At 32.4% G+C, this 25,417-nt stretch overlaps 3 protein-coding genes across 4 annotated transcripts; 2 read left to right on the top strand and 1 right to left on the bottom strand.

Moving 5' to 3' along the window:
- Window positions 1–8,249: 8,249 nt before the first annotated feature.
- On the bottom strand, window positions 8,250–12,537 carry LOC146908526 (RNA-binding CRS1 / YhbY (CRM) domain-containing protein). Its single transcript, XM_085725762.1, has 5 exons — window positions 11,912–12,537; window positions 10,844–10,971; window positions 10,520–10,745; window positions 10,316–10,443; window positions 8,250–8,755 (listed from the first exon to the last, which is right to left on the bottom strand). Exons 1-5 carry the CDS (start codon window positions 12,456–12,458, stop codon window positions 8,570–8,572), a joined length of 1,215 nt encoding a protein of 404 aa, XP_085581888.1. The 5' UTR covers window positions 12,459–12,537; the 3' UTR covers window positions 8,250–8,569.
- A 1,821-nt stretch (window positions 12,538–14,358) lies between these two features.
- Window positions 14,359–18,827, top strand: XSP1 (xylem serine peptidase 1). The gene is made up of 11 exons (XM_085727929.1): window positions 14,359–14,488; window positions 14,625–14,716; window positions 14,820–14,917; window positions 15,003–15,146; window positions 15,257–15,362; window positions 15,549–16,062; window positions 16,329–16,426; window positions 16,505–16,726; window positions 17,045–17,153; window positions 17,232–17,445; window positions 18,027–18,827. The coding sequence occupies exons 1-11, from the start codon at window positions 14,375–14,377 to the stop codon at window positions 18,557–18,559; spliced, it is 2,244 nt and encodes a 747-aa protein (XP_085584055.1). The 5' UTR covers window positions 14,359–14,374; the 3' UTR covers window positions 18,560–18,827.
- A 2,705-nt stretch (window positions 18,828–21,532) lies between these two features.
- Window positions 21,533–24,887, top strand: SBTI1.1 (subtilase family protein). 2 transcript variants are annotated; one of them, XM_085727931.1, is made up of 2 exons: window positions 21,533–21,660; window positions 22,387–24,887. In XM_085727931.1, exon 2 carries the CDS (start codon window positions 22,392–22,394, stop codon window positions 24,699–24,701), a length of 2,310 nt encoding a protein of 769 aa, XP_085584057.1. In that variant the 5' UTR covers window positions 21,533–21,660; window positions 22,387–22,391; the 3' UTR covers window positions 24,702–24,887. The 2 variants fall into 2 exon arrangements, with proteins under 2 accessions (XP_085584057.1, XP_085584056.1); XM_085727930.1 differs by lacking the exon at window positions 21,533–21,660 and adding an exon at window positions 21,771–21,825.
- The last annotated feature ends 530 nt before the right edge of the window (window positions 24,888–25,417 follow it).

The raw sequence follows: 25,417 nt of genomic DNA on the forward strand, positions 1-25,417 counted from the left end.
CATTTGATCTTTAAATTGTAATATCAAATGTTAAATAGAGAAAATTAATATAATAATTATAAACATAAACAATTAAATGACTTTTCTTTCCTATAAAATGATTTTTCTTGAAGTACAAAAGTTTATCAATAGATTTTGGATTCATAAAAATGATAATTAGTTTATTAGTCTAGAAAACAATCTTACCAAAAAAAATAATCCAATTTATCAATCTACCGTAGAAACCCTAAAGATATTTTACAAATATATCAAGATATATCTCATAGAATAGATTTTCAACTTTCCACAAAAGTCAGTATAAAGATATTATGCCAATAAATAATGATGAAATATCATCAAAATCAAACAATATTTTATATGAGATAAAATATGTGGTAGTTATCTTCGGTGAATCATTAATAAAAATAACTATGTCACAATTTATTAAACATCCATTCAATATAATTATTTATAATTTTGAATGTCATTAATCAAGACTTTCATATGCATATTTGAACGTTATCGTAAGCTTAACTCAGTTGGTAGGGATAATGCATAATATATGTAAAGTCTAGGGGTTCAAAACCCGACCACCATAAAAATTATGTATATTTGAACATCATAATTAATTGTGTATAAATAATAGTTAACGGGTTGCGACACATTATTATATTCATTAACCATAGCGTGGATAGATCGCATATTTAAACAATATTCAACCATCTAATTTATCATCAAATTATTTCATGTAATGTATACACTATACACTAACTTTATATTCATAATAGTAAGTAAATCCAACAGATATTTTTGAAGATATTTGAAATGTGATGTATAAAGTGACACTTAAGTGAAATATAATATATAATATTTGTGATGGAGAGAGGGGGAGAGGCATTGATTTGATTCATTGATGAATGAAATTTGGGAGTTGGAAGCATGAGAGCTGAGAGAGGGGGGAGAGTGGGGCTGAAATTGTAAGTGTGCGGGACAAGTGGGGTACAAGAACAGAAACATAGCTAAAAACAGAGTAAAATAGTGCAATATTACCAATTTTACAACCTTTTTTTTAAAAGAAAACTAATGTCCGTACATTGACGTACCCCATGAACCAATCACAACTCGAAAACACACCATCTTGTCATCATACTCTTTATGCTATAACACAATTTTTGTTTTCAACTTTTCATTTTATTTTATGCATATTTGTCTTTTTTGAATTAAATTAATACTATGTCCTTGTCTGCATAAACAGTGACTTTGGCATGTCAGGCTAGCTACGTTTTGGACTCCAATGGCAAGTAATGAATCACATCTAATCCACGTTCTTATTTTTACCTCGTTTGTTTTTCTCTTCTATAATTTTAGCATAGAAATGAATTAACTTATGCACATTTTTTAGATAATATTATACCCTTTGATAACATTTTAATTAATACAAATTTTATAAATTTAGTGTTGGATGAAAAGTTTATATTTAATAAGTGATATATTGAGATCAAATGATTAATGGACTTTTCTTAGAACAAATTGTCGAGAGAATCTAAATTTAATTTTTAATAAAAACAATTTTTTTGTTAGACTTTATTTATTTTATGACAAATTTCAGATTTGCAGATTATCTTTCTCCTATAAGAACTAATGAATTATCTATTTAATATATTGAAGCATCTCAATAATATATATAGAGAGAGATTTAGGTTAAATGTTACATGAAATAATCTATACAATATAAACTTTCAACTTCTAAACATGAATTTTGGAAAATTTGTATTTGTTAAACGTTAATGAGTAGTGTAATATTACACAAACATTAAACCAAATGTAATTTCATTTTTACTCATAATTTTTTTTCTGTGTTAACTCTCGAATTGTTACGGAAAAGAGCCTTAGTAATCGAGGGTTCTACCATAAGATAAATAAAATCCGACATGACTAATAAATAGGATTTTTACTAATTATATTGTTCTGGCTAGAAATCTTTCTTGTTATACATTATTTGGTCACTCTTTATTGTCTTGTAATGTGTATTCTCGTCGGCTCCTATTGCAACATCTTTCTCTTTTCAGATAAATATAACTGGAGCCACAAGTCTTCAGTTTGTTACTATTCGTCGTTGTTTCTTTTCTCTATATGTTGATGTTGACATTGATGTCAACCACTGATTTTATTTTCTTTGCCCAAGATGAAAAATATGCAACCTATTACGGTTAAATGAACTACCTAATATAATTTATTAATATTAGTATGAATGTAATAACAAATATTTCTGCAAGCTACCTAATATTGTAATTATAAATAGGAGGTATTATTATTTTGTAATACTTGTTGAAGTGAGTAATGACGACAAGGCTGATGAGCCCGGCAACGAAGGGTAGAAAAGTCTTGAAGATAGAGATATTTAGTGGCTCATCAAACTTTTTAACGAAGATATGAGGATAAAAAAATGATGGATGAATAGAGAAGAAACACTTTAATTCTGATCTATTTGAACAATGGGTATATAAAATTGTGTACACAATAAAGAAACTAAACTTATGAGTTATACCATGAAGTTATGAGAAATAGTGGTTAAACGGAGACTAAAAAAATATACTCGAATTACTAGTAACCAATTTGTATTTATGTTTAGGAGATCGACTATGGAATCAATTTACTAACTTAGATGTATGATGGAGTGATATTAGACATATACAAAAGACTTGCACTTAATTTTTATTGATTTGAAGAAGGCATATGAAAAAGTGTCTAGAGATATTTTGTGGAAAGAAGAAAGGAGTTAGGTTGCTTATATCGAGCTATCAGGCTTTAACTAGTGTAAGGATGCAGGATGAGGTCACCGACGATTTTTCCCATAACAATTTGAAATCTCCAAGGATCAACCTTAAACACATAACTTTTTTACCTTAGTTTCAGATGTACTTACGAAACGCGTCTAAGAGCTAACCCTAAGATGTACACCTTTTAAAATGGTGTAGTCCTGCTTGGAGAGTTAAGAGAGAAATTAAATGGGAGCTTGGAGACAAGCCTTAGAAGTGTATCACTTCCCCGATGAGTGGACAAAGTATATGAAATATAATTTTAGCAAAAAATATAGTAGTTCTACCTTGGAGGTGAAAGTTTGAGATCGTATTATACCACAAGTTACACAATTTAAATATTATGAGTTCATAGTACAAAATGATGGAGAAATAGAAGCAGATGCAAATCATCGAATTCTATCTAGGTTGTTGAAATGAAGAAGAGCCTCGTGTGTTTTATGTGATAAGAAAATATCACTCAAGTTGAAGAAATTTTTTTGTCAGACAACAGTAAGTCCACCAATGTTGTACGAAATAGAGTGTTGGACAATGTGTGGTAAAATTGGATGAAATAGAATTAGCGACAATATTAAAGAGCGAGAGTTGTGGTAGCACTTAAAGTAGAAAATATGATGGGAAATAGGCGTAGGTTGTTTGGAAACGTAGAGAGAATACATATAGATTTTTCATAAGGATAGTAGATAAGATGTAAGATAGTCAGATCATTAAAGATATAAGACTTCGGAAAACTACCAGAGAAACTATTGGAAAAGATTTGGAAATTAACGAGCTAGACTGAAATATGCTTTATTTTAAAATAACACGGTGTAATTTGATTCATGTAGCCGATTTCGGTTAGTGAAAAAATAGAATGAATTTTTATTTATTTACTTTTATTAACTATTGGTACATTTCTATTGTCATAAATGCAAAAGGGGGAATAATAGCTTGAAAATGACTTGGTAAAATATGATAATTTATGTTTACATAGGGATAATGGAGGTCTGGGGATCAGGAGGTTGAAGGAGTTTAATTTTTCCCTTCTTGGTAAATGGGTGTGGGGGATGTTGGAGGAAAGGGGGAGCTTGTGGTATAACGTGTTGTGTGCGAAGTATGGTGAGGAGGGGGCGGTTATGTGTTGGTGGAGAGGGGTTCCGTGTGATGGCAAAACGCGAACTATATTAGGAGGGGGGGCTGTTTGTTAGATGATCGGTGGATGTTGGATAATATTTCTAGACAAGTGGGGGACGGGGTTTCTTCGTTGTTGTGGAAGAATCCCTGGTTGGATGATGTTTCTTTAGATATTAGATGTGGTAGATTATTTGATCTTGTTGTAACAAATGTGCCACTGTTGCGGAGATGTTCTCTTTGGGTTTAGAGGTTAATGGTGAGGCGTGGTAGTGGAGAAGGAGACTGTTTGCGTGGGAGGAGGGGTTGTTGAGGGAGTGTGTGAAGCAACTTTCACTTGTGGTTTTGCAGGTTGATGTGTCTAACAGGTGGATTTGGAAGCTTCATTCTTCACATAGGTACATGGTTAAAAGTGCTTATAATTACTTGACTAGTTCGGATGTGGCAATTGATGACCGTTGCAATCATGTTTTATGGCTTAAGCAAATTTCGCTTAAGGTCAATATTTTTATTTGGCGTTTGTTCATGAATAGATTAGCAACTAAGATGAATCTGTTTAGGAGAAATATCTTGGATTATAATGATTCTTTTTGTTCGACCTCTTGCGAATTCCTTGAGGATCAGGATCATTTATTCCTTTCTTGTGCTTTTTTTTTGGTCAACTTTGACTTTTAATATCGGGATGATTAGGCATCTCAACGACTCTTCTATGTTCTTTATTTGAGCATTTTCTTCAGCTGGGAGGTCTTGGGGGTTTTCCAACAAGTCTTGTCTGACTTTTAATATTATTTGGATTTCAGCTCTTTTACTATTTGGAAGGACCACAATATGAGACATTTTCACAATAAATTGGAACAACTTCTATCTTTATGGGAAAAGGTTAAACTTCAAGCATTTTGGTGGTTTAAATCTTATTATGTTGCTTTTTTATTTTGAGTATTAGGTTTGGAGGTTAAATCCTTTATTATGTTTTAAGGTTGTAACATAATGTTATTTTTCTTGACTACTTTGTCGTTAATTTTTTAATACTTTAACTTCCTTTGATACACCTTATGTTAGAGGAGCTCATGTTAGTTTTTTAACATAATTTGTTTAGATAAATACATTGAAGATTGATAAATACATCTATTTTATAGCTTAACGAAAAGTTTCTAAATAATGGTAGAACAAAAAAAATCGTGAAGCAATAAAATGGATTGTATTTATCAAGCTATATTATCAAAAAAGTCTCTTTTCTGATAACAGGACGATTATTTCACTTAAGATGTAATGACCAAGTGATCTTCTATCAAACACATACAACGTTATCATCCGTTGCATAATGTTAGAACAAAAAATATCCTGGTTTCTATACTTTTCTCTCCGAATCCTCTAGAACCTAGAACAGATACAACGTACAAGATGAAGAAAATGACTTCATCATTCGATTCCAAAAATTGTTCTTCTACATTTGGTTTTTCTCATTTCCACCTCAAATTTTCTCATTCCCACCTCGAAATCGGAAGTATCCGTTCATTCTCTTTTTCGTGAAGTTCTGTGTCTGTTTCTACACGTGGTCAAAAGAAGACAAAATTGTACTCAGATCCTATGATGGAGACAACTATAGAAGACGACAAATCTGACGTGGAGTCTGGGTCCCTCAAGGTCTGTTGAGTATGTGGGTCTTCCAAGTCTTATGAGGTCTTCTGAGTCTGCTGAGGTTAATCTTCAACTTCTGAGAGGTGTCCTTTTCTTCTGATCCAAGATATTGACTTCTGATTGACCTTTCTTTAGATCTTCTACCATATTATTTTAGCTTCTCTTGTGCTTCTGGATCTCTAATACATTTTCAATACTTTCATAGATATATTCTATGATTCTGCACACTTGAACAAATATTAGCATATCCAATTGTTCTTCAATACTTTGTTATCATCAAAACCTTAGAGGAATTGTACAAACCAATTTTGTTCCAACATTCATTACTTTTTGTCGCAACTCATCTTATCTGTGGGAATTCGATGTGAGAACCTATATAGTTGATTCAGTAGAATACAAAATGTGTTCTCTTCTTTCATTTGAGTTTTCAAAGAGATTGACAAATTTTTACTATAAGTATAAGACACTTCAATGCCAACATTTTGAGCAAACAACCATGAAGTTAATCCTAATCCAACATCGTGATGATACAACATCTTTGGGGAGAATGTAATGTAACACAACAATTCATTTATTTCCTGATTTGAACGGACATGAAATTAAACAGTAAAAGTTAATTTTTTGTATTCTATTGTTTTGAAATTGATTTTGCGTACGTATGTATTTGTAGTTAAGATTTATTTTAGAAATGGATGAATTGGTCTTTCTAAGACATGCTTACCATTGAGCAAATGAATGTGTTTAAAAATGTAGTGAATGATTGAAAATAAAAAAAATGAACATAAGGTATTGTGAATGAATGAATGTGGCGAACATAATTGTGAATGAATAAATGTAGTGAATGAATGTAGTGGTAGACGATGATGAATATTGTGAAGAAAAAAAAATGCATGTTTAGGTGCTTAAAAAACAACAATTATGTCAAGAATTGATGTTCTGTTAGCATACCTAAAACCGATGCAAGTTAACTGCCGTTGAAAGTCAACGGTAGTTAACTCATGCTGGGTATCAACACAAGTTAACACACGCTGGGTATCGTGCAGCAGCTAATTGCCGCTTGGGTTAATTAGAGAAATTTGGAGTGGAAATGAGCAAAAACCAAAAGGAGAAGACCAATTTTCTTTGATTCCCTCAAAGCCCAAACTATTAGTATATTGGGGGCCCAACCCTACAGACTCCTTATGTTTCTTAAAAACTACCAAGATTCCAAAAACACACTTCAAGAAAAATATTTATTTTGTGGTTATAACAAATTTTAATAAATAAATAACTATGAATTTGAAGAAATTGTGAATAGTTATGGATATTTTAAGTGAAGAAAAAACATCATACCTAAGAAAATGCACCGATGTTTTGTCCAAAAATAAAACTGTTTCTTTATTAAAAAATATTAAATTTACAGAAACTTACAAGTTTTTTTTTTAAGGAAAAAAATAAAATAAAATAAAACAATCTATTTTCAAGTCAACCAGCAAACTACTAGTAAAAACACATTAATTAATAGAAAAGAAAACCACGATTTACTATCATGAGTATATTAGTGTTTGTACCATCTTATTATTGTGTTAAAAATAATCCATTTTTATTTTTCTTTTAATTTTGTCCCAAAAACTGTGCTAATCCAAACATCCATTATATATATAATCTAAGAATAATTTGTACACCATGTAGGCCTGTTTACTTTTGCCAGTTTTAGTAGTAAATGAGAAAAGAGACTCTTGAAGCAAAAAAATGTCTTACATTTCTTTTTTTTTGGTCAGGTAGCCTAGTGGCTAGAATTCACCTTATAAGGTGAATAAGTGGGGTGTCCGGGGTTCGAACCCCGGCCCCTGCATATAATAATGCATTGTCCTACCAACTGAGCTAAGCTCACGGGACGTCTTACATTTCTAAAACAATGAAAATGTCAAAATAACTATTTTTATGTTTTATTTCTCTAAATGCATCATCCCTAGCTAGCATCCTTCATCACAATGTTACCTTTTAAAACTCTTTTTTACTTTTTTTTTTTTTTTTTGAGAAAAAATAAATAAAACTAACGGAAATTTTAAGAAATAGAAATAAAAGATGTTTTCTCCAAGTAAACAAGACCTTCAACCAAAAAAAAAAAAAAGTAAACAAGACCTTAATTTCTCATATCAAATCTAGCACCGTGAGTTCAAATCTTGTAGTTACCACTCCAAAAAAGGCTGCAAAGTTACCACTTCCAATTTAAAGGATTTATCTCAAATCTGCAAGAGAAGATTCTGTGAATATACTGCCAATTGACAAACATGGTGCTGGACTTTTAACTGTTTCCCCTAGAAGCCATAACCGAGACTCTGATATGCAAAACACTCAATTCCATTCAAGGATTCTCTCATGGCATGACCTACAAATCCTTAGCTACTACATTTATACCAGCAACTATCAAAACTGACACCCTTCCAAGCTTGGTTGTGTCATTGAATTTAAGCATTAAAGTGATTCCAAATTGGCTATTGTGAATGTGACAAGATAATGGATTTAACTCATGATAAACAATTCTATCTGATTCCCACAAGAAAAGCTGAGTGCAATATTTGCAGATCACTGTAAATAGCCAATATATCAGCAGTTATAAGGACCCCGCGGAGACTGATCCGTTTGGGCCCCTGCAGAGACAGGAAGAAACACCCCCTGAAGGAAGTGAGGATGGGGATCATGCCTCTGTCCCCGAGAATATTACAATAATATTTATTTTTTATAGATGTACAAATGTGTTACAAATATGATCTTGTTTGGCCATTTTGTCATTCTTTAAAATAAAATAAAAAATTTAAGTAGATTGAAATTCATCCAAAAACTAACTTACAATTTACATTATTTATGTTGATGGATCCCCAAATGAACCCATGGGATGGGGACCGAGGACATTTGAGGCCCTGCTGACACCCCTATACAGAACAACAATAATAAAATCTTCAAGCAACTTCTGATATAAGGCTGCAATTCGAGCAAGGTAAGATTATACTAGATCATCACATTTGACTGCAGTGTTAGTTTCATAGGCTGGTGTTCTCAAGCTCTTCGTCCTCATCCGTAAGCAAGTCACCACCACCATCATCATCATCATCAAATGATTCTCGATCTTTATGAAAGTATCCATCCTTCGAGTACTTATAATCATTCCCCCTCCAAACTACAATTTGTTCTTTATCAAACGTCACCAGAACACAGGGGACCAGGTCCTGCATCGACACATGAGACAGTTGAAAATCAGCAATTTAAAGTGCCAAGCCCAAAGAAAAAGAACCTGGAAACTATAAATCATGAATCTGTGTAAAAAGTTTGAACGGTAGAACAAAATGCCACCAATTCTGCATTACAATCACCACTATTATAATTATTTACTTCACATTATTAAAAGGGTATATTGAACTTTACCCCTTAGGTTTGACTCACTCATCATGTGTTATAAAATTTGCCACATTATCCTCATGTGGATTGTTTTGTTATTACATAGCCACCTTGTACTATTTTCAATCAATTTTTTTGGAATATACATGTAAAAATAGCCAAAATATTTATAAAAAATATGTCAACTCATTTCTTATTATAATTATCTCTTGATCAAACAAATTGATATGTAGATTTGGCCAGTAACTTCATTTTAGTTGCTTGTGTAATCAACAATAAGCATAGTTTCTCCAGACAAGCTTTTGAGATGTGAATTTCAAATAAAGGGTGAAGTGAAACATTTAAGTTCAATATTCGTTTTCTTCAAAAATATTAAGAGTGGAAGAATTTAATACAATTTTCTCTTTGTACTATAATTCAACTAATAACCATATTAATAAGTTAGGCAGCCACACTGGGGGAAAAACTTTCACCAAGCTTCATTTTAGTCAAATTGTAGTTGACACTTGACAACATTGGCTACTTGTAAAAAAAGAGATAAAAATGACTGACAATGATACTTATTACATGGCAGAAGTTTTTCTCATGACACTGTGATGATAATTGATTACACAAGTAACTAAAAAGAGCTGGAAGACCAATGCTAACTTATTTTGCGATAGGGGCAGTTGATTTGTTCAAGGAAGAGACAGAAAATGAAATTAAGTGTCGACTTTTAAAATAATTGGCAATTTTAATATGTATATTTTGTTAAAAAAGGTGGATGAAAATAATCAATAATCAAAATATCACAATGTAGCTAAATATAAATGAGCAAACCTCAGGAGGGTATGTGTCAAATTTCAGATGGCATAAAGGCTGTTTTTTATCAACCAAGGACAGTAAGTTGTAAATTTCCCTTATTATGATAACCAAATGAGACAATGGTGCGGAGAATACATCTCTCATAAATTAGAAGGAAAAAGTGACAATGGTGCGGGGTTCTGATGGTGGTCTGGCTACCTCAGATTCTGACTATCAATGCAAAGTAAGATGATAATCATATTTTACAGAAATAGAATATATATAGTACATTGTTAAATTTCAAGAAGTAAAAAAAGAAAGAAAAAGAAGAACAAGTTATATTGATCGTCAACCAACCAAAAACATCACGTTGCTCACAATTCCAGGAAAAAAAATTCAAGTCGACAGAAGATATATCACTCATATCACAAATAAGTTCTTAGCCAGATTCTCTTATATTCTTTTTTCTGGTATCTAGTCTATTAAATTCTGGAGGGTCTATAATCACATTTGATTCACAAGGATTCGTTCTAAAACTTTTATATATTGTAAAGCTAGTTATTACAATAACCTAATTCAAAAAGCAAAAGAGATTTAATCGTCTTTACCCTGAGTTTGCAGCCTATTTTCTTGTAATCTTTCCTCTCGAGACCCTGGCAGTCTATCCGAACTAATTCACATGTGAGGAAAGCATCTCTGACCATGGTTACTAAATGAGCATAATAGCCATTTTTTGCTGCAATTCAATCATCAGTCAAAAACATTTACAAAAGTAAACTGGCAACCGAAATTATAAAGTATACTGAGCATACCAAGTTTTGTTAAAGCGGGAACAGCCAATCCTCTCTTCCTCATTGCTTTTGTTTCCTCAATACTTAAGCCATCAATCGTTGTCTTAATCAGTCTCGGATACACAGGTTCATGAGGTTTCCACAACATAACAGGAATTGCAGGCCTCTTTCTTGAATTATAATTCCTACCTCTGTATAATATAAGTGTACCCCCATGTCTGAAAATAACCTTTCCAAATGTTTTGTCCTGCAACAAAAACATGAGAGTTGCTTATGCTTGTGTTATTAGATAAGTTTGGACATAAAAATGACGCATAAGAAAGAGTACGAGTAGTTGGTATAAACCTCAAGCTGGGTGCAAACATTTTTCATATCAACAGTTGGAACACCCATGCATTTGATCCTAACAGCTTCAGTATATTTCCAATGGTTATGAATTTCAATCAACATGTTGTGAGTTAAACCGTCCCTCCCTGCAACCAAACCAAATCAAAATCAATCATGAACACAGACTCACAAACCTCACATGCGCATACGCATTGACACACATATGCAGTAGGGATTCCCACTTACTTTAGAAGTAATTCTTGTTGTATGCATTAAATATGATCAGTCCAACAGTTGAATCCATGATATTATCACAATGATCATGAAATAAATTAGACATTTCTAGTTATATTTAAAAAGCCTACTAAAAATTAAAGAAGTTATGTCATAATTAAAAAGTATCAAATAATTTTCAAAAACTTCATAAAAATTAGCAAAGTTAATCTACACAACAAGAAGACTTTCTAAGTTAGCAGTTGAAATGATAAAATTGACCAACTACAATCAGCGCTTAAACAAAAATGTCCACAACATCAAGTTTTTATGTCTCCACGACCACAATTGAGACCACATCACCTACGATTTGACCACATTTCTCCCCAGTATCAAGAATCACAATGTAGAAACAATTCAAAACCTTGATCACAAATAGTCATTAAACAGAACAAAACAGCAATATAGAAGCATGCTCTATAGCACTGACACTTAGGATCGAAGGTGTATCTGGTATCAATATGTGTCAGTCTTTGACACCGACATATGTGATTACAATGAATTATGCCATTTCTCAAATTATTATCAGTGTCGATGTGTTAGTGTCCGTGTCATGTTTGGTGTCCGTGTCTAAGCTTCATAGGAAGCAAGCTATATTATAGGGCATGTATGGCATGTCTATAAGGTCACCAACTCACCATGATAGTTTATGAAATCAACATATAACTTATTATATAAGAATTGACTTTATTTTATCTTTCGTCATAGAAATAACTTATACATAATCAATTCTACGAAAAGTGCTTAATTAAGCTGATTATCCAAACATAACCAAACTTAATAAAAAACAACAAAGTTATTAAATTTCAATACCCATATTAACTTGACGCTTAGTTTTCCCTCTTTCACATTGCAAAACAAGAGCTTTTCTTTCAGCATTGGTAAGAGCATCCCCTTGAACATGCTCTCTCTTCTTCTTCCTCTCTTCTTCCAGCTTCGGATCTTCCTCCCCATCCAACTCCTTCACCTTAGGATCCACCGCCGGTGCGCAAACCCCGGTCCATTCCCGATCAATCCGGTCCGGTCCAAATGGGGAATATTTCGGTTCTCTGAGTCCGATTGGTCTCACAGTTTGGCTGCTTTCCGTGTAGCTGAAGCGGAAATCGAAGGGAAGGGTGGAGCGAATCGGTTTTTTTCCGGTTCGGTCGAGGGAGGAGGGGGGTTTGTATCTGGGCTTGGGGGTTTTACGATGGGGTTTGGGTGGTGGTTCGTTGGGGTTTTGGGGGGTGGGAGAGAGGGATGGTGGGGGTTCGAAAGTGTAACGGTCGTGGAGTTTGGAGGAGGTGGTGGTGGTTGCGGCGGAGGAGAGGTGGCGCGTGAGGGAGAGATTTTGGCGGGTGAGGTTTTTGAGAAGGGACATTGGGGTTTAAGGTTGGACGTAGTGTTTGCAAAGGTTTTAGTTCAAAAAATGTAATGTTGAATTGAAAATCGGCCACCACATGTTACAATACATTTTTCTTTTATTATTTAAAATTCACACAAATTCCACTAAATCCTGGGTGTTTCTTTTAAATTTGGTGGGACCTACATGTATTTTAACCGATAAAAAAAAATTATAAAAAGTGTGTATTGCTTGCATTATTTTTACCTTAATATAGAAAGGGAAATACTAAATACCTTTTGTTTAATTTTTTTTTTATCCTTTCTCGGGTTCACACTTTTAAGTTAATTTTTTCAAATAATCAAATAAAATTTTACAATTTTTATTTTTATCGCTAATAGCAAAAAGAAGACTATTCGCCTGACGTTACAAATGTTTTGCAAATCATGTATATTTTAAAATACTAACTCTTGACTAAATTATACTTACTTCACGTTAGAATTTCGAATTATTAGGGTCCTATGTGAACCAAAATGTTAAAAAAATATATATTAACTATTGATATTTTTTTTATTAATGTTTGAAATTACAGATGTATCATAAGTGGTTGATTGATGGTAACTCTAATGATAGATGGATGACTTCAACTGGAAACTATGTACTACATATAGCTAAACAAGCATGATGATGATTGAGTAAGCATATATGTCGTAGTTTGGTAAAGGAGTAACCAACATTTGTACCCATGTTCTTGTTCCACTTGTGTATTCTCTTTCTCCCCTCGTATACCTATGGATAATTTTTTTTTCGAAATCCATATATTGATATATAAAATGCATACATGATTTTGAGTAGACTTTTTATCTTTCAATCATACTCTTCATTCAAACTATTTAAATTACGATTTTATCTTTTGTATAATATTATCTAAATCTTTAATTAAAAAAAATTAGTTAAATCTTAGTATAATAGAAACTACTCCCACCGGTCTCAAATGTAAGAAGAAAAAAAATGCACACATTAAGAAAGTGAATTGACCACATTTAAGTCATTATAAAAAGTATATTATTTTTTTAATTTTACCCTTGTCTTGGAGTAGTAAAGACATTTAATGAAGTGGTTTTAATGAGGATAAACTTGAAATAGTAGTATTTAATAGGTTCATTTTACTATACTTTTTCTTATATTTGAGACCATCAATTTTATTTTTTTGTTTCTTACATTTGAGACCGGAGGGAGTATTCCACTATAATAACAACAATATAAGTTAAATCTTCCATTTTTTTTAACCAAATACGATAAAATAAATATACAGTTAAATGCAATAAAAAACAAAAAGAGATACACGTTAGTGTCCATCTTGTCGCTAGTAATAATAATATGCTTTCTATTATACTAATAGATGATAAGATTGTGTTTGAGTAAAACATTTTTTATCCAAGTGTGTGTTTCATTTGGGTTATACTTGAAGCTAAGCCCATTATTAAGACTAAGTAGTCAATATTGTACGGCTAAAACGCTTGCATTGGAATTCAAGGAATAGGGTGTTCATAATATCAAGGGCTCTTTCTCTTAAAGCAATATCTCTACTATATTTGATAGTGATGTCTGTCTTGGAAATTGTAACATTAAAACTTCTCTAACTCTGCTACTTATTTTCAAACCAATGCAATTTATGTTTTTAATCACAAGAAGATAACAACAAACATAAAGAAAATGAAAATGTTAATGTAAGTTTCACTTGAAGAAGCAATCCTAGGCTCCATATGTGACATTGACTTATGTTATAGATAGACTTAGAAATTTTTAATCTTTCTTACAAAGCTTTCTCTACCAAAACCTTGATTATTTGTATGCTAGAAGCAAATAAGTTGCAAGTAGTCATTCATTTGGTAACTTTCAAATGGTATATATAAACTTCTTAGAGTCTGTTTTAGGCATGTTAAATTTCAAGAATGACATATCTAAATATGGTTTTACAGAAACTGACAAAATCCTTTCCTTTTCTTTTGCTTCAATTACTACTGATCTTGCTAAGCAATGCTTCAGTTGATGGAGTTGAGAAAAAGGCATTGAATTTCTTCCTTCCTTTTCTTTCCTTAATAAAATATCTATTTCATTTCTTTCATGTTTGAGCTAGCTTCTAACATTTCAGGTCTTGTTTTCTATATGAACTTGACCATATACTATTTGAATTGTCTACAGAACTTTTACATTGTTTTCTTGGAAGTTCAACCTGTAAGTAGAGACATTGCAATTGAGACTCATTTAAAGGTTCTATCTTCTGTGAAGGGAAGGTAACTTCATTAACTCACTCAAACATTTCCTTATTTTTCTTTCTTTCTCTCTTACTCTTTTGATGAAGCCATTTATATTTCCTATGTTTTTGTTTTTACTTAGCTATCATGAAGCCAAAGAATCCATTGTATATAGCTACACAAAGAGCTTCAATGCATTTGCTGCAAAACTATCTGAAGATGAAGCCAATAAGTTATCTGGTGTGTATCATTTTTCTCTAGCTTCAAATTTGTTTAAAAACAATAGATATTGTTTTTTTCTTCAAATATTTTTTTGTATGTGTAGCCATGGATGAAGTACTTTTGGTGTTTAAAAATCGCTATCGTAAGCTACACACGACAAGATCATGGAGCTTTATTGGTTTACCTCTGACTGCTAAGAGAAGATTGAAATTAGAACGCGACGTAGTTGTTGCTCTTTTGGACACAGGTTAATCTTAGCTTCATTTTCTTCTTTGTATATTATAGTACTTAAATATGAGAATAGTGATATATTGTATAATGGTAATTTGTCCTTTAATTGCAAAACAATGTGTGTAGGGATCACGCCCGAGTCGAAAAGCTTCAAGGATGATGGATTAGGTCCTCCACCAGCAAAATGGAAAGGAACTTGTAAACACTATGCTAATTTCTCAGGCTGCAACAAGTAAATTATCTTTGTTTTCTTACATTGTATCACTACATTCTTGGTAAAATTGTTAGCAATCACATGAATCTTAATATGTTTACAAAAGGATTAGATCTAAAGCTCAGAAGTAAATTACAAACCATACAATTCCAAATGTATGGCTTTAGCTCTAACTCATGTATTCCTCTTGCATGAAAACTCTAGCAAGATCATAGGAGCCAAATACTTCAAGGCTGATGGAAACCCTGACCCAGCCGACATATTATCGCCCATAGACGTTGATGGTCATGGAACTCATACCGCATCGACAGCTGCAGGTGATTTAGTCCAAAATGCAAGTCTCTTTGGATTGGCCAACGGAACTTCGCGTGGCGCCGTGCCATCGGCTAGGTTGGCAATTTACAAAGTCTGCTGGTCTTCAACTGGATGTGCAGACATGGACATACTTGCTGCATTTGAAGCTGCTATACATGATGGTGTGGACGTCATATCCATTTCCATAGGTGGAGGAAGTCCTGATTATGTTCATGACTCTATATCAATTGGTGCATTTCATGCCATGAGGAAAGGTATAATCACTGTTGCATCAGCGGGAAATGATGGTCCAAGTATGGGAACTGTAACAAATACTGCACCATGGATTGTGACTGCAGCAGCTAGTGGCATTGACAGAGCTTTCAAGAGCACTGTACAATTAGGAAGTGGAAAAAATGTTTCTGTAAGTTTAATATTTGAGCGAATTATGTTTTTGGTTCCTGTAAAATTTATGTTTTTTGTTTTTAGTCTATGTACGTACTTTTTAGTCCTACAAATTACAAAGCAGCATGATTTGAGTATCTTTTTAGGGACTAAAAACACGCCGTTTTTTAATTTGTACGAACTGAAAACTAAGTATATGGTCTAAAAACAAAATTTAACACGCCGTTTTATGATTGTTTTCAAGATGAATTTAACATGTATACATTCAACTATGTTGATATGAAGGGTGTAGGAATTAGCTGTTTCGATCCAAAACAAAACCGGTACCCTATTATTAATGGGGTTGATGCCGCGAAAGACTCGAAAAGCAAGGAAGATGCTAAGTAATTTTCCATTTGTTTTTCAATAAGAACTAGTAAATGGTTCAAAAAATAACAAAGAACAATTTAATGCATTTACAGATTCTGCAACTCAGGTTCCTTACAAGCAAATAAGGTGAAGGGAAAGCTTGTTTACTGCATAGGATCATGGGGCACTGAAGCTACTGTAAAAAAAATTGGAGGAATTGGTAGTGTAATAGAATATGACAATTATCCTGATGTTGCTCAAATTTCGATAGCTCCTGCTGCTATTGTCAATCATAGCATAGGTGAAACTATTATCAATTATATTAAATCTACAAGGTACAAAAACATGCTCTTGTTTGTTCTCTTAATGACTTCTGAGATTAATAATAGTTACCTAGGGTCTGTCTTTGGATTGACTTACTTTAGCTTATCGACAAGTATAAGCCCGTGTAAGACTGCTTAGGAGAACTTATGGAAACAACTTATGACACGTCTATAAGCTGTTTTCAGCTATTTTCCATAAGCTTGTCAGAATAACTTTACGAAAACAGGCTTATTATATAAAAACAGTTAACTTATACATAAACACTTGTCTGATATATATACATGCATGCACTAAGCGCTTAATTAAACTGAATTTCTTGTTCAACCAAGGTCACCATCAGCAGTGATATACAAGAGCCATGAAGAAAAAGTTCTAGCTCCATTTACTGCTACATTCTCATCTAGAGGACCAAATCCAGGATCCAAACATCTTCTCAAGGTACTAATATATAGTTGCAACTTGCAAGTTTTCAAACTTTTAATGAACTGAAGGTGTTTTATAATGTATATGATGCAGCCTGACATTGCAGCTCCAGGCATTGACATCTTGGCATCTTATACTCTTAGGAAATCACTCACTGGTTTGGCAGGGGATACACAATTTTCGGAATTTACTATAATATCCGGAACTTCCATGGCATGTCCTCATGTTGCTGGTGTAGCAGCATATGTGAAGTCATTTCACCCCAATTGGACTCCTGCTGCAATCAGATCTGCAATTATCACCACTGGTGAGATTAACATGTTTGTTTCATATTTCTTAAAATAATAAAAATCACTCTAAACCATTTTCAATTTTAAAAATAATCATATTAAAAAATTTCTTCAATCTAATTATAATGAAAAACTATTTTGAGTAGCACTTAAAAAATAAAATGACTATAATGAGTGTGAATGTGATGGATGACAAAGAAGATTAAGAATTGATTTTTGTGACCGTAAACAAACATAAATTAGCTTATGATCTACTTAAACAAAAATCAATTGTTTTTAAACCATATTGGTATGAAGTATATACCGACTTTGCCAATGGCTAATATCTGCTGCGGAATTTGGCTAGCCACATTAGTGAGGTCTCCCTTCTCAACCACGTTTTTTCATTGATAAGACTTGAAGAGACCTTGCTTAAGAGATATGAGTTCAGTTCCACTCAGACAAACATTATGTTGCTAAATAACTAAATATCACTTTTTTTTAATCTTGTACAAATTGATCCAAAGCTTATTTACACTTGTGTTAGTTGAATTGTTCGTGTCATAAACTCAAAAATTCACAATTTGACATGACTAACTTGTTTACAATCTTTGTGAAGCCAAACCTATGAGCAAAAGAATTAACAATGAAGCAGAATTTGCCTTTGGTTCTGGTCAACTAAACCCAACAAGAGCTGTGAGTCCTGGTTTAATCTATGACATGGATGACCTTGGCTATATCCAATTCCTATGCCATGAAGGTTTCAAAGGTTCAAGTTTATCAGCACTAGTTGGTTCTCATATAAATTGCTCCTCTTTAATTCCTGGACTTGGCTATGATGCTATCAACTATCCAACCATGCAACTTAGCTTGGAAAGCAAGAAAGACACACAAGTTGGAGTTTTTAGAAGAACAGTGACCAATGTAGGTCCTGTTCCAATTATCTACAATGCTACTATTAGATCACCAAAAGGAGTTGAAATCACAGTGAAGCCTAGTGTTCTTAGTTTTGATAAAAAAATGCAGAAGAGAAGCTTCAAAGTGATTGTGAAAGTTAAATCTATTGCAAGTATGGAGATTCTTTCAGGTTCACTTATATGGAGAAGTCCACGTTACATTGTTAGAAGTCCTATAGTTATTTACAAGCCATAAGGTTACATTTGTATAGTAACCTCTTCCATGTTTTGCAAAATGTTGACATTTTGTTAATAGAATGATTAGGTACATTTCATGATGAGATGTATGTATCTAATACAAGTATCAAATAAAAAAAATGTCTTTTTATAAGGTCCTTAAAACACTTTTTATAAATACTTGATTACATTAAATTTCAATGTACTTTTGTGAACACTATTTGCCCATTCCTTGTAACAACTATATTAATTTTAACACGTGAATGTGTCCTTGTTGTGAGAACAAAGTTGTTCATGAGTCTTATAAGCATTTATTGATTTATTTCTCCTTTCAACAAGAAACACCTCCTTCAGAAATAATTTGTACTTTATGGTTTACCATATATAAAGGGAGTGAAGAAAAGATAATATATTAACTAAATGTTTATTAATGGGGTCTATCAAAATTAGGGTTTTTAAAGAAGTTATGTGACCGAGATTTGAGCCACGGCATATAAAAATTGATGTATTAGTGTCCGCAATGCAAATACAATTGAGGCCGCATCAGTCTCACATTTGACTATTTTTTGTAGCATAATGCTAATTAGTACAAAGACACTTTCATCGCATAAACATATTTTTTGACAAAGAAAATGGTTTGTAATTTTATTTATTTTTTGTTAATAATTATTTGTTCAAAAAAAAAGGAAGATTAACCCGTATTACCTATCGTGTTTGGTGATAATTTTGTTTGATAAGATATAACTAATATATTTTGTCATATCAAGGATTGCAATTGATGTATATTATCTATATTATAAATTAGATACATTAATTATTCAATGAATTAAAAAAAAATGTTTATATATGTGACCGGGGAAATATGCATGTTGTTTCTTGTTTCTCTCACGCTTCAGCTTCATGAATAATACTTGGAAGGATTCGGATTGATTAATCTTTCTAACCTAAAAGCATTCATCATTTGTTATGTTTAATCGAAGTAATATGGTTCAGTCAAACTTTTTGATTTATTGGTGTGATCTAGTTGGAGTGTGTGATACATTAGTTTTCACGGATCTTATTGGTGAAAAATATCTTGTTCCTTCACATGATAAGGTTGCCTGTATTTACATTTTCTCGTACTTCATTATAATCAAAGTATATAATATGCCCCTCTTTTTACATACACTCATTTAAATTCAATTAGTTATAATTGATGTTTTTTTAACAAACTTGGATGGAATCATATGATATACACAATATTACAACGAGTAAATAAACTATTTTGGTCATTTGAGTGTATGATGTGCGGTTACTTGGATAAATCAAAATTAGAAAAATATTGTTAAATGAGTTTTTCATTAAGCAGATTAATCTCAAAATATGTCTATCGTTAGTGAGTAATTGGTACTTATAAGTTTTTTTTTTGAAGGAAAGTATTTTTTATTAGTCAATTCGCGGTCACTAAAATTATTAATAGAAAACACACTTGAGAATACTTTTGTAATTTTGATAAATTTAAAAATTATAGTCGACCATGTCTTCTATATTTGGAGATCAAAATAATTGTTTACCAATATTACAATTCTAGGCAATTCCAATAACGGTATACAATTTATGGACTGAGAAAACTTCAAATGAAGAAAAGCATATACAAAGAAAATAAAAGTGCCTTAAATTGGACTCAAAGTACAAACGTTTGAGATGTCACAAGTCACAATGTAATGATCATAGCATATGTGCACAAATGTGGTCTCAAAATCTCAATGAGTGCAGGAAATGATAAAATTGTTGGCAACCATGCCTTTAATGTCTCAAATTGGTGGTTCCTTAACAACAACGCCTCTTTCATAACTGACACAAAGCTCCTAAAAACATTGGCAATAATAATGTGAACATTATAGGTAGCTGTGTGTGTGACAAAGGACATTATAATGTGAACCCTAGCAATGAACATTGGCAACAATATTAATAAACACTAGCTAGCCCATGAAAGAAAAATGTGAACATTTTAATGAGAAAATATCAAATTTCAAAAACTTCAATTGTTTTATCTTCCAATCCACAAGTATTCTAAGCTCTTTGGCCCTACACCCCTTAGTTTGAAACAAACTTCCATGTGATTCAACTAACTTAGAATAAATTGGCAAGCTTGTCATATGAAGTCCCTTGATCCGTTAGCATCCCATACTGTTACAATCAATGTCCATAAAAAATTTCCATATGTTATTGGATATAGATTTAGGGTATGTTATCTTATATGGTACATTTATGTAAGTGATTGAATGAAATTATGAAAAAAATTGTTACGACATGTTTATAAGTTGTTTTCGACTTATTTTAATAAGCTCTTCATAATTAGTTTTTTAAAAAACAACTTATAGCGTAAATAAAAATATTAACCTTATTTCATTTATAAAAATAATATAAGTGTTTATTCAATAAATTTTTAATTAATTTATTTATTCAAATTTTCTAAATAAATGTTGTTTATCCAAACATAGCATTTGAAAAGAAAAAATAAAGATGTAATTAATACCATTTTTTATTGGAAGTTGTCGAATACTATTGATGGAGTTGTCGAATACTAACATCTTTCTTTAAAAATTCGAACTATGGTTCATCACATTGTAATAAATTGGTAGATCCAACCCCTATTTATAACAAAATTAGTACCAGTATGTCATCAAATGCTTACGTTAAGACAAGATCCCCACTTGGAGCATTAAGGGACCCAACAATTAATCCAAAACAAGGTGCTGACCAAATAAAATAAAGCTTACATGTAGGACATTATGAATGACATGTCACTTATTGCTATCTCAAGAGACACACTTCTATATTCTAATTAATCTTTTAGGTGTATACTAGTCCAAACAATCTTATAAATTATAATTACAAATTTACAATGTCATGATTAAAACTTAATAAAGGTTCTCAAAAAGGAAGCGTGATATAAAAGTAAAACTGGAAACAAGTGATTACTATAATTATTATTATGTACAAACTGGAGAAAAGTATTGCTATATTTGATAACCAATGCCATTATGCCACATAGTTAGACTTTCTATATATACACATTTTGAGATCTTTGAATTGCTGAGAAATGCAGTCTTGAAGTAGAAGAAAAGTAAAGAGAAGGTAACAACTAACAACTATTTTCTTTAATAGCAATGAGCATATGTAAAAAGTTAGTTTAAAACCTTCACTTTTTGAGCTTATTTAAGATTTGATGTTTTGGGATCATTAGCATTATTCCATATCCTGAAAACAGTGTTTCCTTGTCTTGTGCTAAGTCCAGCATAGGTACTAACCACTACTTCAATCTTTCTGTATAGTTTCTCTATCTCATTGCCTTGCATAGTTTGTCTGCATAGTTATACTAGTATGTGTTATACATGTAACAAGCAAAATTTGCTTCTTTTGAATTATTGCATATAGTACATTGTACATAATATGCTTTCCTTTAGTGACATTGTACTAACAAATCATTATTTAGCGAATGATTTAGTGAAAATTTAGCGACTGATTTTTCAAATCGGTCTCCAAATCAACTTTTAAATGAGTGTGTTAACGATCTAGAGAACGATTTAAAAAATGTCACTGAACTGCTTGTTGCTAATGTTAGCGATCGGTTTGACATTTTCAGTCTCTAAATCGGTCACTACTTTTATTTTAAGCTAAGTGATGTGTTTCTTGTAAAATATAACCAAAAACTGGTAAATAAAAGTAGTTTATAGAAGTTTTGAAATGGAATACCAATACTTTTTCCTATTCTATTTTTGTTGCATGAGAAGATTAATTCTTTTGCATATATTTAGATCCTAACACTAGCCATGAATTGTTCCTCTCTTCATTTTCTTGCAGGCATCATGATCTTCAGGATAGTCTTTCTATTCCTGGCTCTTGTGGTGACAAATTCAGTTGCTCTCACGGCGCAGCAAACATATATTGTACACATGGACAAGACCAAAATCAAATCCTCAATTCATTCTCAAGACAGCACAAAACCATGGTCAGAATCAATCATTGATTTCATTTCTCAAGCTTCAATAGAAGGTGAAGAAGAAGAAGAGGAGCTTTTATCACCTCAGCTTCTTTATGCCTATGAAACCAACATGTTTGGTTTTGCAGCCACACTTTCTGAGAAACAACTTAAACACTTAAACCAAGTTGATGGTTTTCTTTCAGCCATACCTGATGAACTATCCACCCTCCACACAACACACACACCACATTTTCTTGGCCTAACAAATGGAAAAGGACTTTGGAGTGCTCCAAGTTTGGCCTCAGATGTGATCATTGGTGTCCTTGATTCCGGAATATGGCCTGAACACATCAGTTTCAAAGACTCGGGTTTTTCTCCAGTACCTCCTCATTGGAAAGGTGTTTGTGAGCAAGGCACAAAATTCTCACCCTCAAATTGTAACAAGAAGCTTATTGGTGCAAGATACTATTTCAGAGGGTACGAAAAATTCATCGGAAAAATCAATGAAACAACTGATTATCGTTCCGCTAGAGACTCTCAAGGACATGGGACACACACTGCCTCGACCACAGCCGGTAATGTAGTGAAAAATGCTAACATTTTTGGACTTGCTAGAGGTGCAGCAAGTGGAATGAGGTATACTTCAAGAATTGCGGCGTATAAAGTATGTTGGCTTTCTGGTTGCGCGAATTCGGACGTATTAGCAGCTATGGATCAAGCAGTTTCTGATGGTGTTGATGTACTTTCACTATCTTTAGGAAGTATTCCAAAACCATTTTATAATGATAGTATTGCTATAGCTTCATTTGGAGCAACGAAAAACGGTGTTTTTGTTTCTTGCTCAGCAGGCAACTCAGGCCCTTTTGCATCAACGGTGGGAAACGGTGCACCATGGATCATGACAGTTGCTGCTAGCTACACTGACAGAACTTTTCCAACAAAAGTGAAACTTGGAAACTCAAAAACTTTTGAAGGCACATCTTTGTACCAAGGAAAAAACCAAACAAACAAACAATTTCCACTTGTGTATGGAAAAACAGCAGGTAAAAAGAGAGAAGCAATATTCTGCACAAAAAACTCACTTGATAAAAAGCTTGTTTTGGGAAAAATAGTTGTTTGTGAAAGAGGAATCAATGGTAGAACCGAAAAAGGAGCAGAAGTTAAAAATTCAGGTGGATACGGAATGATACTACTCAACTCCGCAAACCAAGGCGAAGAGCTTCTTTCTGATCCTCACATTTTGCCAGCTACTTCCTTAGGTGCTTCAGCAGGTAAAGCTATTAGAATCTACCTTAACACTACTAAAAAACCAACAGCTTCAATTTCATTTCTAGGAACAAGGTATGGTAACATTGCACCAATAGTAGCAGCATTTTCTTCTAGAGGACCAAACATAATAGCACAAGATATTATCAAACCAGATGTAACAGCACCTGGTGTTAACATCTTAGCTGCATGGCCATCAAAAACTAGTCCAAGTATGATCAAAAGTGACAAAAGAAGAGTACTATTCAACATTGTTTCTGGTACCTCAATGTCTTGTCCTCATGTAAGTGGCGTAGCCGCGTTGATTAAATCAGTTCATAAAGATTGGTCACCTGCAATGATCAAATCATCTCTTATGACAACAGCTTACACATTGAACAATAGAAAGCTTCCAATTTCTGACCTTGCTTTAAATAACTCAGCTCCTGCTAACCCTTTTGCATTTGGTTCAGGACATGTTAATCCAGAAAGTGCTTCTGATCCTGGATTAGTCTATGATATTAACACCAAAGACTACTTGAATTATTTTTGCAGCCTTAATTTTACCTCTTCAGAGATTACTATATTGACAAAAACCAATTTCAAATGTTCTAAGAAACCAGTTTTTCAAATTGGTGACTTGAACTATCCTTCATTTTCTGTTTTGTTTAGCAAAACAACACATAATGTGACATACAAAAGAGTTGTCACAAATGTTGGAAAATCACAAAGTGCTTATGCTGTTGAAGTTTTAGAACCACATGGAGTTATTGTTAATGTTGAACCAAGGAAATTGAAGTTTGAAAAATTTGGTCAGAAATTAAGCTATAAGGTTACATTTTTGGCAATTGGAAAAGCTAGAGTTATTGGTAGTTCATCATTTGGATCAATCATTTGGGTATCAGGCAAATATAAGGTTAGAAGTCCTATTGCAGTGACATGGCAATAGTGAAAAATCATTCTACTCAGAGAAGAAAGAATGAACTTTATTTGATCTTACATTACATTATTGTTGAAAATTGTAGTATCATAAGGGTAATTTATAATTTCTTCTTGCTAATTGTTTTCGTTATTGTTTGGAATGATTCATTTGTACACTTTATATTTATCATTTTATCAATTATAATTTTATTCAGACTAGAATTCACAAATTTTATCATCCATGTCGCACTACTCCAATGCATAAAAAATTAATTTTTATAAAATTCAAACTGAATAAAAAAAATTAAACTAAAATAAAATTATTTTTCACAAAATTAAATGAGGTTTTTAAGGATTAAATAAACCACAAGTATCCCATAAATAAATAAAAAATTATACATTGACATAAAAAAAAAATTAATGTCAAATATGGCCTTTGATTTTTACGTGTTTCGTGTAAGTTTTAGAAGATAAAAAACAAGAGAGGTAAATATAAACATATAGTGTTACAAACAATGTCACATTTTCCATGTTCTTTGTTTTTTTCTTCTGGTAATCTATATTTTAATATTCAAAAAACATAACTCTAAATATAACTTTTTTTTTATATAGAAAAATTTAGGACGAGAGAAGGGTGCATAAAGATTGAATTTGATAAAAAAAAAAATTGAATTTTAGGAAGAGGATGAATGGACAAATATAAAAAAATTAATAACTTTGAATTGATTTGCATTCATAAGTACA

The sequence above is a fragment of the Medicago sativa genome, chromosome 7 (genome assembly GCF_051527215.1).
Source record: "Medicago sativa cultivar Bolivia chromosome 7, Bolivia_mono, whole genome shotgun sequence".
NCBI classification, from domain to species: Eukaryota; Viridiplantae; Streptophyta; class Magnoliopsida; order Fabales; family Fabaceae; genus Medicago; species Medicago sativa.